The 15,194-nt window shown below is 47.0% G+C and overlaps 1 protein-coding gene across 1 annotated transcript in view; it reads left to right on the top strand.

The window, feature by feature from the left end:
* The window catches only part of SMG6 (SMG6 nonsense mediated mRNA decay factor), a 232,056-nt gene that overhangs the window by 97,825 nt on the left and 119,037 nt on the right, over positions 1–15,194 (top strand). The window contains exons 11-12 of the mRNA XM_080678773.1: positions 5,757–5,873; positions 7,669–7,837. Coding sequence (XP_080534899.1) covers positions 5,757–5,873; positions 7,669–7,837 — 286 coding nt within the window. The remainder of the gene's footprint in view (positions 1–5,756; positions 5,874–7,668; positions 7,838–15,194) is intronic.

Below are 15,194 nucleotides of genomic sequence, written 5' to 3'. Positions count from 1 at the left end.
ATTCTTCTCCAGCTGTTAGTGAAGGAGCCAAGCATTCTCTGCTGGAATGGCTAATGGTCCCCAGGGCCCTCTGAATCCCTTCTGCTGCTGTCAGGGTATCAGACCTATGTGTGTCATCCATCCTGTGTCTTCCCTTCATTACTCTTCTTCTCCTCTTGCCAGGAAGCTGGCTGTGTGCACCAGGGGAACTCTGCTTGTTTCATTGCTGCCAGATTTATTTATTTTTTTTTGACCAGCCAAACCTCATCCCTAATGATACTGGTTTCCTCCAAATCTATCCCTGACCCAGGAGTAGATCAGAAGTGATGGTTCTGAACTTCTGTCCCTTTGCTGGGCTTAAATGGTCCACGCAGGTGGGCCTGCCTTTCCTCCCCTCCTCTTCCTTCTCCACCCCTCGTGCCTCACTCCCATTTCCTGCAGGAGGATGCTTTGCCATCCTGGAGCCGTCAAGCACAGCTTTGCTTTGGCAGCATTGTCGCGCACACACACTGGTTGGAGAGGGGACATGTTTATCACTTTTCCTGGAGATTATCTGTTTAAGCACTTCTCTGACAGTTACAATAACAAGGGCAGTGTGTTGTGTTTCCCAGCAGAAGGACACTTGCTGTTGAAAGATGTATAGCACTAATTAGAAATACATAACATCCGGCCACATGGCAGCCTTCTCCCGGTCGCTCCATTTCCTGATTTCATACAACTTTGACGACAGTTGGTTTATGTTTTCCATGACTGTGTTCTCAGAAAAATGAGAAAGTCTCCTTGTTACATAGGAGCGAGAAGACTGTTTCTGCCTGAGCAGGTATTTGGCTGCAGGAATAGTGGGAGCAGTGGTCACCTGCCCATCTGCGAGCATGTGGGAAGGGGCAAAACCTCAGGTGACTTGTTTGGTAAGAAATATTTTTGTCTGACTTCCTTAGCCAAAACCATCCCCCTAAATCCTGAGCAAGCCTGCTTTTGGAAAGAAGGGGAAAGGCTGTTTCACAATGTTAATGAGTTCTTCAGCTCATGTCAGGCTCTTGCTACCTGACACAAAGCCAGAGGAACCCAAGCAAATACCAAGGCAAACAATGCTTTTTCCTTCCCCACCCCACATCATTTGTTGGCCTGGCCCAGCCCAACTCTAGGGATATATATGGGCATTCATCAGCCTGGGGCCAGTTTCCCAGGTCTGGCCCCAAAGTAGGTAGACTCTGGGAATCCGGATGCTGTTTTCCTACCTACTTGAATAAGAGTGAATACTTTTCAAGGAGTGGCATCATATGGCTTCTAGCCCATAGAGGCCCAATTGAGGTGAAGAGCATCTCTTAAAGATACCATAGCACTTAAAATATTTCTCACTGAGGCACTGGGTTCGAGTTGCCATGGTTACTTGGTAAATAACTGTGTGTGTTTTCCACCTGATTGAAATGACCTACAGTTTCAGGGACCCTGTTTCATTTGTAGCCGTGTTCTCCTCAATACCCAGCACAGGGTGGAGCACATTGTAGATATGGGCAGGCCTTTCAGAAAGGACTCCATATGAAGTGGTCAGTCAGAGGGCTGACTGAAATCTAGGCATTCCGACCCCCCAGATAGCTGTAATAGTACCTCCTGCTTGATCAGAGCAGAACAACTTAGTGGTTTGAACCTCCCCATCAGTTGGACAAGACCCCCAACAGTGAGTGCTATCAGGCCCTTTCCTGGGAAGATGGAAGGCTGGGAAAAGTTGAGGTGCTACAACCATGGCCAACAGCAAAGCTGTCATGAGGCTGCCTTTTAGCTGCTGCTCTGAGAGATAGTTGAGCCCTTCCAGACCTTTACAGCAAAGAGGCTCCAGTTGTTGCTCCCCCGACCTGGTCTCCAAACCTTATTGCAGGAGGCTTAAAAAATGAGCAAACCTAGATCCCCTAGAGGTCACAGATGTCATTAGTTCTTAAGCAGTTTATTCTCCCTCTTGAGCCCTAGGCCCCACTGAGAAATAGTCTAGCCTGAGATTGCCATTTGTTATAAAAATAGAAATGGGCTTGGTGAAAGCCATTTCCCCCTGCCCCATCTTATTCTTATTCAGGCAAATGAGAGTGTCTTATTATAACCTTGGGCTTCTCAAAATACTAGTCTCTTGGAGCTAAGACCCCTCCCACCCTATCCCTTCTAAGGGCCTTGTATGTGTAGGTAACTTCTGCCTAAATGCCAGTTGGTGAGGGGACACTAATGTGTATTCAGTGTGTCGTCCACCAGGATGTGGTCTCCACTTGTCCTATCCTAGCTTCCTCTGGACTTATTCACTCTGCTCCAGGTTTTGTTGCTAATTAGAGGCAGGCTGCTGTCAGTGCTTGGCAGGAGCCTGAGCTGAGCTGGGATGGTAAGTGCTGCTGCCTGTCTAAGGGGCGGAGGGGAGATGGGATGGCTTATACATCTTCCCCTTTCCTACTTTCCATGCTCTCTTCTCTTGGTTCTTGGATGCTTGTTTTCTGCCTTTAACAGAGGTTTAGGGCCTTGCCAGTGGTCATCTATTCTAATCACATGGATTGTTACCACTTCCTTACTCCCTGCCACAGTGGAGTCAGAAAGTGAGAGGGTGGTATTTGGAGCCAGTGGGCATATGGTAGGATGGCTGGAAAGCCACAATAGAATTGCTACACTGATGCTATTCATATGTTGGGACCTTCTGAGCAGCAGCCTGCTCTTTCTCACTTCCATGGCTTTCTGAAGTGGTTTGGAGCTGACTTTGTGTATCCTAATTGTGTTTGTTCCTGTGGCAAAGACAGTTGGGAGTAACTGGTTGTGTAGCATCTCCTGCAGTAACGACTTCAGTTAGGCCTCATTGGCAAGACTGGTGTCAACGAGACTGTGAGGAGGGGCTCCCCCTCGGTTTATCAAGGTTAAAATGCAAGCAGGGACAGAGATCAAACATGTGGCTAATTATCCTTTTAACACTTGGAGATTCTGAGCTCTCCCCTGTATTACAGAGGGAATTAACAGATTAACTGCTGCCAGAGTGAGTGAGTCTGGCCCCTGATTTCATCTGTATATTGGGTGTCTCTTCCTCTGAGGCTGCAGATTGGATTGCTGCCTCCTGTTTGTCACCGATTCCTCTCAAATCTGGATGAAGTGGCTATCAGGGAGAACCACTCACAAGGAATATGTGCAGGCGGCGGTTTGGGAGTGTATATGTAGCTTCTGCCAAATAGTAGCTCCAGCCACCACCAAGGTGGCTCCTTTCACTGAGCTGTAGCTAGAAGGAAGTTAGCCAGGCTGAGAAAGTGAGGGGGAAAGGATGCTAGTGTTGGGAGCCAGATTTACTTTTTAGCTATAGGGAAAAGAATTGTGAAAATAAACTCTTAACACAGATTAAGTGCTTATTGTGTGCCATACACTGTCCTATATAAAAGCAATTCATTCAATGAAAATAGATTATTTGTAAGTGTCCTGTATTCTCTTAGAAGGAGGAACATAGAGGCAGTAAGGATAGAACCAAAGGTTGGTGATTCAGGAAGATAACTTTTAAATTTGTATTTTTATTATCTTAATTGATGATTGTATTCCTGTTGTGTATACACTAGAGGCCCAGTGCATGAAATTTGTGCACGGTGGGGTCTGTCCCTCAGCCCAGCCTGCACCCTCTCCAATCTGGGACCCCAGGTAGGATCGGGCCTAAACGGGGAGTCGGACATCCCTCTCACAATCCAGGACTGCTGGCTCCCAACTGCTCGCCTGCCTGCCTTCCTGATTGCCCCTAACCGCTTCTGTCTGCCAGCCTGATCACCCCCTATCCACTCCCCTGCCAACCTGATTGATGCCTAACTGCTCCCCTGCCAGCCTGTTTGCCCCTAACTGCCATCCCCTGCAGGCCTGGTCACCCCTAACTGCCCTCCCCTGCAGGCCTGGTCCCCCCCAACTTCTCTCCCCGGCAGGCCTGGGTCCCCCCCCAACTGCCCTTCCCTGCAGGTCCGGTCGCTCCCAACTTCTCTCCTCTGCCGGCCTGGTCACCCCTAACTGCCCTCCCCTGCAGGCTTGATCGCCCCCAAATGCCCTCCTTGCAGGCCTGGTCCCTCCCAACTGCCCTCCCCTGCTGGCCTGATCTCCCACAACTGCCCTCCCTTGCAGACCTGGTCCCTCCCAACTGCCCTCCCCTGCTGGCCATCTTGTGGCGGCTATCTTGTGTCCACATGGGGGCAGCCATCTTGTGTGTTGGAGTGATGGTCAATTTGCATATTACTCTTTTAATAGATAGGATAGAGGCCTGGTGCACAGATGTGGGCCAGCTGGTTTGCCCTGAAGGATGTCCCGGATCAGGGTGGGGGTTCCCTTGGGGCGTGGGGCGGCCTGGGCGAGGGGCCTGTGGTGGTTTGCAGGCCAGCCACGCGCCCTGGTGACCCAAGCAGAGGCCCTGGTATCTGGGATTTATTTATCTTCTATAATTGAAACTTTGTAGCCTTGAGCAGAGCCAAGCCTCCTGCTCGCTCCGTGGCCACAGCCATTTTTGTTGGGATTTATTTATCTTCTATAATTGAAACTCTGTAGCCTTGAGCGGAGGCCTGGGCCTGCCAGGGTGTGCGGAAAGCTTGGCTTCCTCTGTTGCCGGGGAAACCCAAGCCTCCTGTTCGCTCCCTGGCCACAGCCATCTTGGTTGGGTTAATTTGCATACTCGCTCCTGATTGGCTGGTGGGCGTGGCTTGTGGGTGTAGCGGAATGATGTTTAATTTGCATATTACTCTTTTATTAGATTGGATTAGAGAGACTGAGTTAATTGAATATGAGTTCTTTTTTTTTTTTCAAAAAAATTTTTTTAAATATATTTTTATTGATATTTTACAGAGAGGAAGGGAGAGGGATAGAGAGCTAGAAACATCGATGAGAGAGAAACATCGATCAGCTGCCTCCTGCACACCCCCTACTGGGGATATGCCCGCAACCAAGGTACATGCCCTTGACCGGAATCGAACCCGGGACCCTTCAGTCCGCAGGCCGACGCTCTATCCACTGAGCCAAACCAGTTTCGGCGTTTTTTTTCAAATTTTTATTAAGGTATTATATGTGTACATATCTTACCATTGCCCCCCCCACCCCACTCCCATACATGCCCTCACCCCCCAATGTTTTGCATCCGTTGGTTACTCTTATATGCATGCATACAAGTCCTTCAGTTGATCTCTTATTTCCCCCACCTGAATATGAGTTCTTGTTACTATGTCCTCACATTATCAGTAGCCAACTAACTAAAGGTAGAGAGCTGCAGCTCCAACTGGACTGCCTACCTTGGGGTAACTGGTGCTGGGGAAGAAATATGATGCAGAATTTATATAGTTGATCCCTATAATATAACCTTTAGAGTACTTACGCATATACCAGGCACTGTGGTAAGTGCTCCAGGTACACTATTTTATTTATTTAAAATATTTTTATTGATTTCAGAGAGAAGGGGAGAGGGAGAGGGAGACAAACATCAATGATGAGAGAGAATCATTGATTGGCTGCCTCCTGCACGCCCCCTACTGGGAATGGAGTCAGAAACCCCGGCATGTGCCCTGACCAGGATTCAAACCCTGACCTGGTACATAGATTGATGCTCAACCACTGAGCCATGCCCACCGGGCAGGTGCACTATTTTAATTAGCCTTACAACTACCCTTTTACAGAGGGACTATTACTACCCGTGGTCTTGGGTGAGGAAAAGGAGCTCAGTGATGTGATCAGGATGTACACTAGTGAGCTAGGAGAGAGTAGCCCTTGACCCTCAGCGTATACTGATGGGAGTTTCATTTGCCTCTCCTCAGATTGCTTCTCGGAGGAGTGTCGCTCTGTGATTCAGGAGCAAGCTGCAGCCCTGGGCTTGGCCATGTTTTCTCTCTTGGTGCGGCGCTGCACCCACTTACTTAAGGAGTCTGCCAAAGGTAAGCAGATGAGGGACTGGGCCCCCTGACTGGTTGGCTTTCCAGCTGCCTGGGTCCTGTCCCAACAAACTCAGAATGCCATGCTGCTTTCTCCGTGTTTTCACCCTCTATCCATTCTTCTTCTTTCCAACACCCTATCTACCTTTTGCCCACCTAACTAGTCCCGCCTCCTTTTCCAATTTGATTACCTTATGGCCCTCTTTTCTCTTTGTAAAACTATTCCCTCCTTCTTCTTCAGTAGTTAGGATTTACAGTGTACATCTAAGCTGCTGCGTGTTCTTGTACTTTAAAAACACACAGAAAAGTGAATTTCCCTTTTTGTTCATAATTGATGTTTTGATTTTCCTCCTTTATCTATATGTCTTTCTTTGTCTGGTGGTTGCTATAAAGGTTGTGAATGAGCCATATTGGGAGACCCACTGGACCAGAGCAGGTACTTTTTTTAAAAAATATATTTTATTGATTTCAGAGAGGAAACATCAATGATGAGAGAGAACCATTGATTGGCTATCTCCTGCATGCCCCCTACTGGGGATCGAGCCTGCAGTCTGGGCATGTGCCCCGACCCGGACCTCTTGGTTCGTGGGTCAATGCTCCACCACTGAGCCACACCGGACATGCAGCAGGGACTATTTTTAGCCCTTGCGTCGTGCAGTGTCCTGTATCCTTTAAGGCTGCCCTTAGAATTCCAAGCCTGATTGCTGAGCTGTAAGGCAGGGCTGAAGGCTGTACCTTTCTCTCAGCTCCTGGTTCACTATTTGCGAATAGTTTGGCCCCTCTGTCATCCTCCTGCCACATCAGCTTTGTGAATGCGTCCAGCCTCTGAGGCTGCCTTTTATTTTATTTTATTTTTTTTGTTTGAGGGATGGTGGAGGTCACTTTTAATTTGGAAACAATTACAAATTTATAGAAAAGTTGCAAGAATTACACAAAGAACTCTTACCCTTCACCCAGGTTCTCCAGTTGTTAGCATTCAACCATATTTGTTATAAGTTCTCTCTCTTCCCATACACACACATGTACTTATGCTTGTTTTTCTTCTGAACCTTTTGATTCTAAGTTGCAGACATGGTAGCCCTTTACCCCCCAATACTTGATTGTGTACTTCCTAATAACAAGGACATTCTCTTACATGACAGTACAGTTATCAAAATCAGGAAACCAACAGTGATATAGTACTATTATTGAATCTACAGACCTTATTCAGTTTGTACCAATTGTTCTAAAAATGTGCGTGTGTGTGTGTGTGTGTGTGTGTGTGTGTGTGTGTTTCTGGCCTAGGATCCACTTTAACATCACACTTTGCATTTAGATGTCAAGTCTCTTTAGTCTCCTTCAATCTGGAATGGTTTCTCAATCTTTCTATGTGCTTTACGACCTTGACGTTTTAAAGTGTACAGGCCATTTATTTTGTAGAATGTCCCACAATTTGGGTTTCTCTGATATTTCCTCATGATTAAATTCAGGTTATGCAGTTTTGGCAGGAACTCTGGTACCATCTCAGTACTGTGTTGAAGGAAAGCTGAAACGGGGTGAGAGGCCAGAATAGCAACTTCAACTAGGCCACAGGTGGAACAGTAACAGCTGTCTGCTGGGGCAAACCCAGTGCACTGGTTCTCTCTCTGTCCTCCCTTTCAGAATCCTCTTAAGTGCTGATACTTGTCCTTCGCTCCTGGGCCCAGATGTCCTGTGGACTTGGTCTCCCTTCCCTAAGAGCTTGCTGCAGGCCCAGCACCCCAGGCCTCACTCGGGGCCACAGCAGACATAGGCCCAGTTCTCCCCTTTGCCTCTGCAGCTCAGCCATCCTCTCCTGAGGATGAGGATGACCAAGATGACATCAAGGTTTCTTCCTTCGTTCCGGACCTGAAGGAACTGCTCCCCAGTGTGAAAGTCTGGTCAGACTGGATGCTCGGCTACCCAGACACCTGGAATCCTCCACCCACATCCCTGGATCTGCCCTCACAGTGAGTCAGCCTGCTCATTCCTTCAGCATTGCTGGCTTTGGCCCACCTGTGTTCCCACAGCTCCCTCCCAGTTCTCTTCTTTGTTTCCTCCCACCCACAGCCCCTTGTTCTCTCTTCCCTCCTCATTTGAACTTTGGTTTTTCCCTTCCTTGAACATCTTCCTTGTCTCCTGATGTTTCAGGTTATTTTTGCCTATGCTCTGGTCTATTCCTCTCTTTCTCCTCTCTCAGTCTCTCTTTTTCTCTCCATAGCTTGCTCTGTTTTGTTATTTTTCCTTACTCTTCCTCTCTCTTTCACTTCATATTGTTCATGCTCACTATTTCTGCAGCCACCTCTTGAGTGTCAGTGTGTGCGTGAGAGACTTTGTCTCTCTCCCTTTTACTTTATCTCTATGCATCTTTCAGGCTACCTCTCACTGCTTTTTATGCTCTGGTGCTCTCTGTCTGCTTGCTTCCTCTCATGACATTGTAGTGTATGGGGAGGAATGAGTGCATGTACCTCTTTATTTCACCTGCTTCTTTCCCTTTCTCATCAGCATACCCCACCCCCACCTCCCTGTCTGTGTTTCATTGTGGAGTAGATGTTTATGCCTGGGTATATCTATGTAGATTTTTTTGTGTGTTTATATGACTTTTTTCTTCCTTTTCAAAAAAATTGTATATATAATGATAAAAATTGTATATATACATTTTAATGGTAAAAATGTATATATAATGATAAACTTAATAAGAAATATATGTAACAAAATTTGCCATCTTAATCATTTTTAAGTGTACAATTCAGTGGCATTTTACATTCACATTGTTGTGCAACCACATACGGCTATTTCTTTTGTCTGTATCTCTGTGTGTTGTATCTCTCTGTGTGCCTGTTTGGTTCTGGTTGTCTCTATGTGTCTGAATGTCTATCTGTATTTAAGTGTGAGGGTCTGTGTGTTTCTGTCTCTGGAGATCTATCTAAGGGTCTTTCAGTGTACCTGTCCATGCCTGTCTGTGTATGTGTCCATATCTGTGTCTGTATCTCTATCTATCCTTGGGTGCATGTGACCCCAGGGGTCTGTTTCAATGTGTGTCTGTGTCCATATCCATGTCTGTCTGATTTTGGGTCCATGTCTGCTTTGATCCTGTCCATGTTTCTTTGTGTGACTGTGTCCTGTGCAGGCCTAAATGTCTGTATACAAGACTACCTATACTGTGTTCATGTTTGTTGGTGACTTTGTCTCTCTGTTGGAGGGAAGAGTTCTGTGTATGTGGGTTTGCCTGTATCTACCTGCCTCTACCTGCTTCACCTGTGTCTCTTCGCCTGCCTCTGTCTGCTTGCCTGCTTGCCTCTGTCTCTTCCTCCTGCCTGTTCCTATCTGTCTTGGCTTGTCCCTGACTGCTTGCCTCTGTCTCTTTGTTTGCCTCTGCTGTTTTTGTGTCTATATCAGGGGTTAGCAAACTACGTCCCATGAGCTAAGAATGACTTACATTTTTTTCATGGTTGAAAAAATAAAAAATAAAAATTTCATGAGTTGTGAAAATGATATGAAAGTCAGATTTCAGTGTCCATAAAGTCATATTAGAACACAGCCAGGCTTATTTGTTTGCACTTTGTCTGTGGCTGCTTTCATACTGCACCAGCAGAGACCTTATGGTCTGCAAAGCCTAAAATACTTACTATCTAGCTTGTTACAGAAGAAGTTTGCTGACTCCTGATCTATATCATGTTTCCATGTGTCCCATTCTTCTCTGTATAAGTGTCACTATCTCTGTGTATATTCATGTTTGCACATTGTCTTAATGTATGTGCATGCAGGTGCCTATCTCTGGTCAACTATTGATTGTCCATCCCCATTCCTCCTTCTTCCTTTCTCTTTCTCTCTCTTCTTATCACTCACTCACACACACTCTCTCTCAGTTTCTCTGTCTTTGCCTCTCTATCTAATTCTCTGTTCCTTCCCTCTCCTTTCCACTCTTTGTTTTGTGGCCTCTGGCAGGAGTAGTGCACTCAGAGCTCCTTCTGGCTCTCTGTTGGGTATGTATGTGTGTGTTTGGTAACAGGCATCCATACCCAACATCTCATCATTCTCCATGCTCCTCTGAGGGGGAAAATACAAAATGGAGGGTACAGTGTGAAGACCTAGACTCCTACAGACAGCATTTCTAGGGAGTGGGGAGCTTTTCTGGTCTGGAGCCAGCCATGTGAGTCTCTCTACTCGTAGGTGACCCACAGAGGGAATGTTGCAGCAGAAATTTCTAGCCAGCAGTTATTGATCTTTCTGTGTGCACTGTGTAGTCTGACCCCCCCCCCTCCCACCTTTCCTTCCTCAAATTCCTTTCTTGTTCTTCACCCCAAGATGCACCCTGGACTGTTTGGCCCTCTTTCCCTATGTCCCCCCTGTCTCCCCCAACTCTAACTCTGTAACTGTGTGAGTGATACAGCATCAGACAGTCCTCTGCATCCTTTCTGTAAACCCTCCTAGGTTTCCAAAATGCACTCTAGGCTGGGCCTCAGGAGCCAGGGTTAAGCCCTGAGCTGGGCAGCTGGGGCCACACAAAGGAACTGACAGATCTGCTAGCTAGGGGTCAGCTGTTTCCCACCCATGTTCCCCAAAGAGTTAACATGTATAGCCTCAAACTTTTCAGGCTATTAATCTATAATGCCGACTAGGCAATTTGCAATTTTAGAAAGAAAATGACAAAGGCTTAGCTCTCCCTAGTTTCTGAAGCCACTGCTTTTGAGCATGCGCAGGGTCACAGAATGTTCCTCCCTTCCTTTCGTGGGGTGGAGGGTGGGGAGGCAGACGCTTTGTCTCTGGAGCCTGGGCCTTCCCTGGGTCACCTCACCTAACAACCACAAGTCCCTTAGATATGGTCCATCCCACCCCTATTTACCCATATCCTGGGCCATCGGACCTGTTAACTCTCTTCTGCGGCTGTCTCCTTTCATCCCTCCTCCCTCTCTCGTTCCCTTTGGCTTTTGTTTGGCTGAGGAAATGGAAAGCTCACACAGGAAGTGCTGGGCCTCATTTGCTTGAGGTGCTGAGTCTGTTTTTTCTTTGGATGCTGCAGCAAATGGCCCGTTGCCGGCTTATGCAAGCTGCTGCCCATCTTTGGGCAAGGGCTCAATCAGCAGCTGGGCACGTGGTCCTGAGCTACAGCCATCCCCAGCTGGGCTTCACCTCCTGGGCCACAGAGAGGCAGAGAGGGTTGGGATACTTGACAAATTTGCTTAGTTTTTTATAGATTTTTTCACAGGGGGAGCAAATCTAACCAAATAATACATTGAATCTGATTGTCCAGTAAACAGGTTCCTATAGTTGTGGGCATCACTTACTCTCTGATGAATCCTCTAGGCCAGTGGTCAGCAAACTCATTAGTCAACAGAGCCAAATATCAACAGTACAACGATTGAAATTTCTTTTGAGAGCCAAATTTTTTAAACTTCTTCTAACGCCACTTTTTCCAAATAGACTCGCCCAGGCCGTGGTATTTTGTGGAAGAGCCACACTCAAGGGGCCAAAGAGCCGCATGTGGCTCGCGAGCCGCAGTTTGCCGACCACTGCTCTAGGCTAGAAAAGTCAGTATGGTAGAGAATAGAGTTCTCTTCTGCACTCTCTGGAGGGTCAGCAGCTGGTTGTCTCTGGAATGTAAATTTAAGCATAAAGGAGGGGCATTGTTGTCCTGGTGCCTGACCACAAGGCATGGTGGTTTGAGGGTTGGTGCCACTGCTGGACAGAGCAGACCTGGCCTGACCACCACTGAGCGTAGCCCTACCTCATAGCCTTCAGATCCAAGCACTGAAAAAGTGGTATATGAATTTAGCTTCTTCCTTTTCAGTTCTCATATGGCTGCCTAACACTTACTGAGTAAATACTATGGTTGAGAGATTGGCAAGGTATGGTAGTTCTCTGGGTTTCAAAGTTGCGTCTTATGCCTACTGATCTTTCATTTTGTGGAGCCTTTTCTTTAAGGCCATAAGAAATGACATACTCCAGATAGTTGTGTAGATGTCAGAATAGTAACTCCTTTGATATTCTTAAGGTCCTTGTGTGATCTTCATTTTGGAGGGTTTAAGAATGCTCTCAAGAGAGTAGGAAGGAAAGGGTTTCCACTTAACACCTCTGCTTTGCATGCTTTTATTGGTCTTTGCCTGAATTGTTCTCTGTGAAGACAAATTCCTCATTGATAAGGTGGCCAGCTGGCCTACATTTTAGTTTGCTTCTCTTCCAGAATCCCCCACACCCAAATTGTATCTCTTATACACTTGAACCCTTATTTAATCTTGTTCCCTATTTTGTACTGTCTTTCCTTATACAATTAGAGAATCATTTTGAAGTGTCCTCCACATTTCTAGGGATATTCCAAAGCTCATCATTAGTCTCCTTAGTTCTCTCCTTTAGTCCATATTCCTCTTCTTTCTGGTCATATCTACTTTTCCTAGTCAGTAGCCACTTGGGCACATGTGGAACACTTAGAGTGATAAGGGCAGGATTTCAGGGCCATTTGTGCCTTCCCACACAGTGGCACTTAAGCATTTTTGTGCTGGGTCAGCATGTAAGTAGGTTGACTTCCCATTTGTACCTGTTGTAATAAGATGGCTTTATATCCCAGGAGCTTTTGGTACAGAGGATTATAGCAGGGTGTGGAAAGTTGCCTTGGGCCACTGTAAGAGAGTGTCAAATGCTTTGGTCTATTTAGAACAGACCACAGTGTTTGGAGGGGCCATCTACTTATTGGGGTAGTGGTGAGGGGAGGGCACATTTCTGTTCCAGGCCTCTTTCTAGAAGAGAAAGACAGCTACTCTCAACCTTAACAAGTGAGCATGAGTGAAGTTGTGAATGTCAGGTGATGGAGAGGAGCAGAGCAACAGGCTTCCACAAGCCTAAGCATAGTGACCTCTTGCATCCCAGGACCTTTGGCAAGGCTAGGGCAGTGGGACAGCCTACCTCATTTCAGAGTCTCTGCTGAAGCCAAATCTTCCCTCATCTTGATCTCTAGTTCTCAGTAAGTGAAAGAGTCAGGGGACTTTGAGAACATCCAAACCTAGCCCAGCTGTGGCAGTTGGTTTATTGCTTTCAGCTGGTACTTGAACCCAGGTCCTGGTCTTGGAGGCTTTCCCAGGTTTAATCCCCAGAGCTTTCTCTGCAGCTGTATGACACTGTGCTGACCCCGAATGAGGATAGGAAAATAGAACCAGTGCCAAGCCAGAGTCTCTTTTTCATTTGGAGTCTGGCTGTCTGCCCATGACCAGGGTTACATAATGGGAAACATAGCTGGGGCTCTGGAGAGCCCGCGTTTCACCAGGCTGCCCAGACCTTAGCATTCTGATGCTATATATCTTCCTAATTGTAGCTCGGATGCATTTATCACACTGTTGGATTGGAGTACTGTTAAAAAAAAAAAAAAAAAAAAAAAAAAAAAGCTCCAGAAATTCCTGGACTTGATGCTTTTCCGTGGCTTGTCTTGAATAGCCTACAGAGCATGCTGGAAAAGGCTTATAGGAAGCCCTCTGAGGTGCTGTCACATAGGGAGATGTAGGGATATATAGGGAGTATGCAGTAAGCTAATTTCCTCAGGGAGCCAACATGTGTTGACCCTGTAGGATGAGATAGAAATTCTTGAGTTAAGAAACAGCTAGTTCACTCACCCTCATAGGGCAGCTCTGAAATAAGAACTAATCCCAAATCTAATCGGCACCCCTTCAAGGACGCTTAATACGTCTTCCCAAAAGGGCATTTTAGGAGGTCACTAAGTAATAGTCCATCAGCACTTCCCTGAAGGAAGTGGTGGTGACTGTGGGAAGCCCCTTTGCTACCCTGGCTCCCCACCCAGTCTCCCTGGCTCCGGGTTAGGGCGTCAGCACTACAGCCTGGCACCAGGGGGTTCCTCTTCCTCCAAGTGCTGAGTGTGGGCACATGTGATCTCTCCCACGGCAGGAGCCTCTGTCCCCTCCCCACTCCTCCCACAGGACTCCTTGTGAGAGGAAGGGGTGTTGGCCTAAGGCTCCAGTCTGACCCCAGCAGGGTACAGCAGCTGACCCCAGGGAGAGTACTTTCCAGCTCTGGGCTGAGGTTATTTGGGTCCAGTGTGTGCTAAACTAAGAAAACGTGTTGGAGTGGTTACAGCTAAAATTTAGAGAGGCAGGAACCGTGAGAATCCGCACCAGGGAGGCCGCCGAGGGCTCCACTCATGCCGTGGAGATGTTGAGGTCCCCTGGGGGCTGCTCTTTCCCAAACACACAGTGCTGATGGGTTTAACACACCATAGTGATGTGACAGAGACTATACATATGAATGTAGCTTGGGAGAACTGAAATCAAATAAGGCACTGACCTAGATAGAGGTTGAAGGAGGCATAGTAGAGGTACTTGAGAAATCCTGGAATGAGGTTACTCTGACCTGTTTGCCATCGGGCTCCAGCTGCACTTCTTAGGACATGGAGAAGTTTATGTTCTTGGAGGAGTGTGGGGTGTCTGAGCTTCAGAATTTGACTTGCCATATTGGGCAAAATTACTTTAGGTTGGGCACTTTCCCAAGAGCCCAAGTTGACTTATTGGATTCAGGTTCATTTCTGCTATTAGTTGCTCATCTCCTGCAGTTTTCTCCATTTGGGCCAAAAGTCCTCCAGGGCTACAATGGTCTTATGTTGGCCATTGAACCCTACATGGAGAGCTGTGGGCTAGAGCAGTGGTCGCCAACCGGTGGTCGGCGGACCACTGGTGGTCCGTGAGGTCCGAAAGGTTGGTGACCGCTGGGCTAGAGTATAATCGTCCATAGGCAAACAGGTTTTTAAAACAGCATATTGCATATCTTTTTAAAAAATATATATTTTTATTGATTCAGAGAAGAAGGGAGAGAGAGATAGAAACATCAATAATGAGAGAATCATTGATTGAATGCCTCCTGCACGCCCCCTACTGGGGATTGAGCCCACAACTAGGCATATGCCCTTGACCAGAATTGAACCTGGGACCCTTCAGTCTACAGGCTGACGTTTTACCCATTGAGCCAAACCAGTTAGGGAGTATTGCATATCTTAAGAGCATTTCTCTTGCTTTGGCCTTTTGTCTTTCCCCTTTGTGTCTATAGTCCATGGGCTTTCTCTTTTTCAATGTCCTTGTGCCTAGTTTCCATGCCATCTTGTCTGTATTTCCAGAGCTTCTCACCCCAGGAACCAAAAGACCCAACTCATTTGCCATCTGTACTACTTCTCTGATCTTCCATAGCTCCGAAACACAATGCAGGGCTTCTTCTCACTCAACTCTTTCCGGGTTTGTTCTGCAGCTGTGGAGTTTGAATGTTAGTGTTTAAACAAGCTGGTATTACACAGGAAATGGCCACCTCCACAGGCCCCTGCAGGCTTGTAACATGGGG

This window comes from Plecotus auritus (genome assembly GCF_963455305.1).
Source record: "Plecotus auritus genome assembly, chromosome: 7".
Classification (NCBI taxonomy): Eukaryota; Metazoa; Chordata; class Mammalia; order Chiroptera; family Vespertilionidae; genus Plecotus; species Plecotus auritus.
Note: the sequence above shows the minus strand (reverse complement) of the source record. Positions and strands in the feature narration are given on the sequence as shown.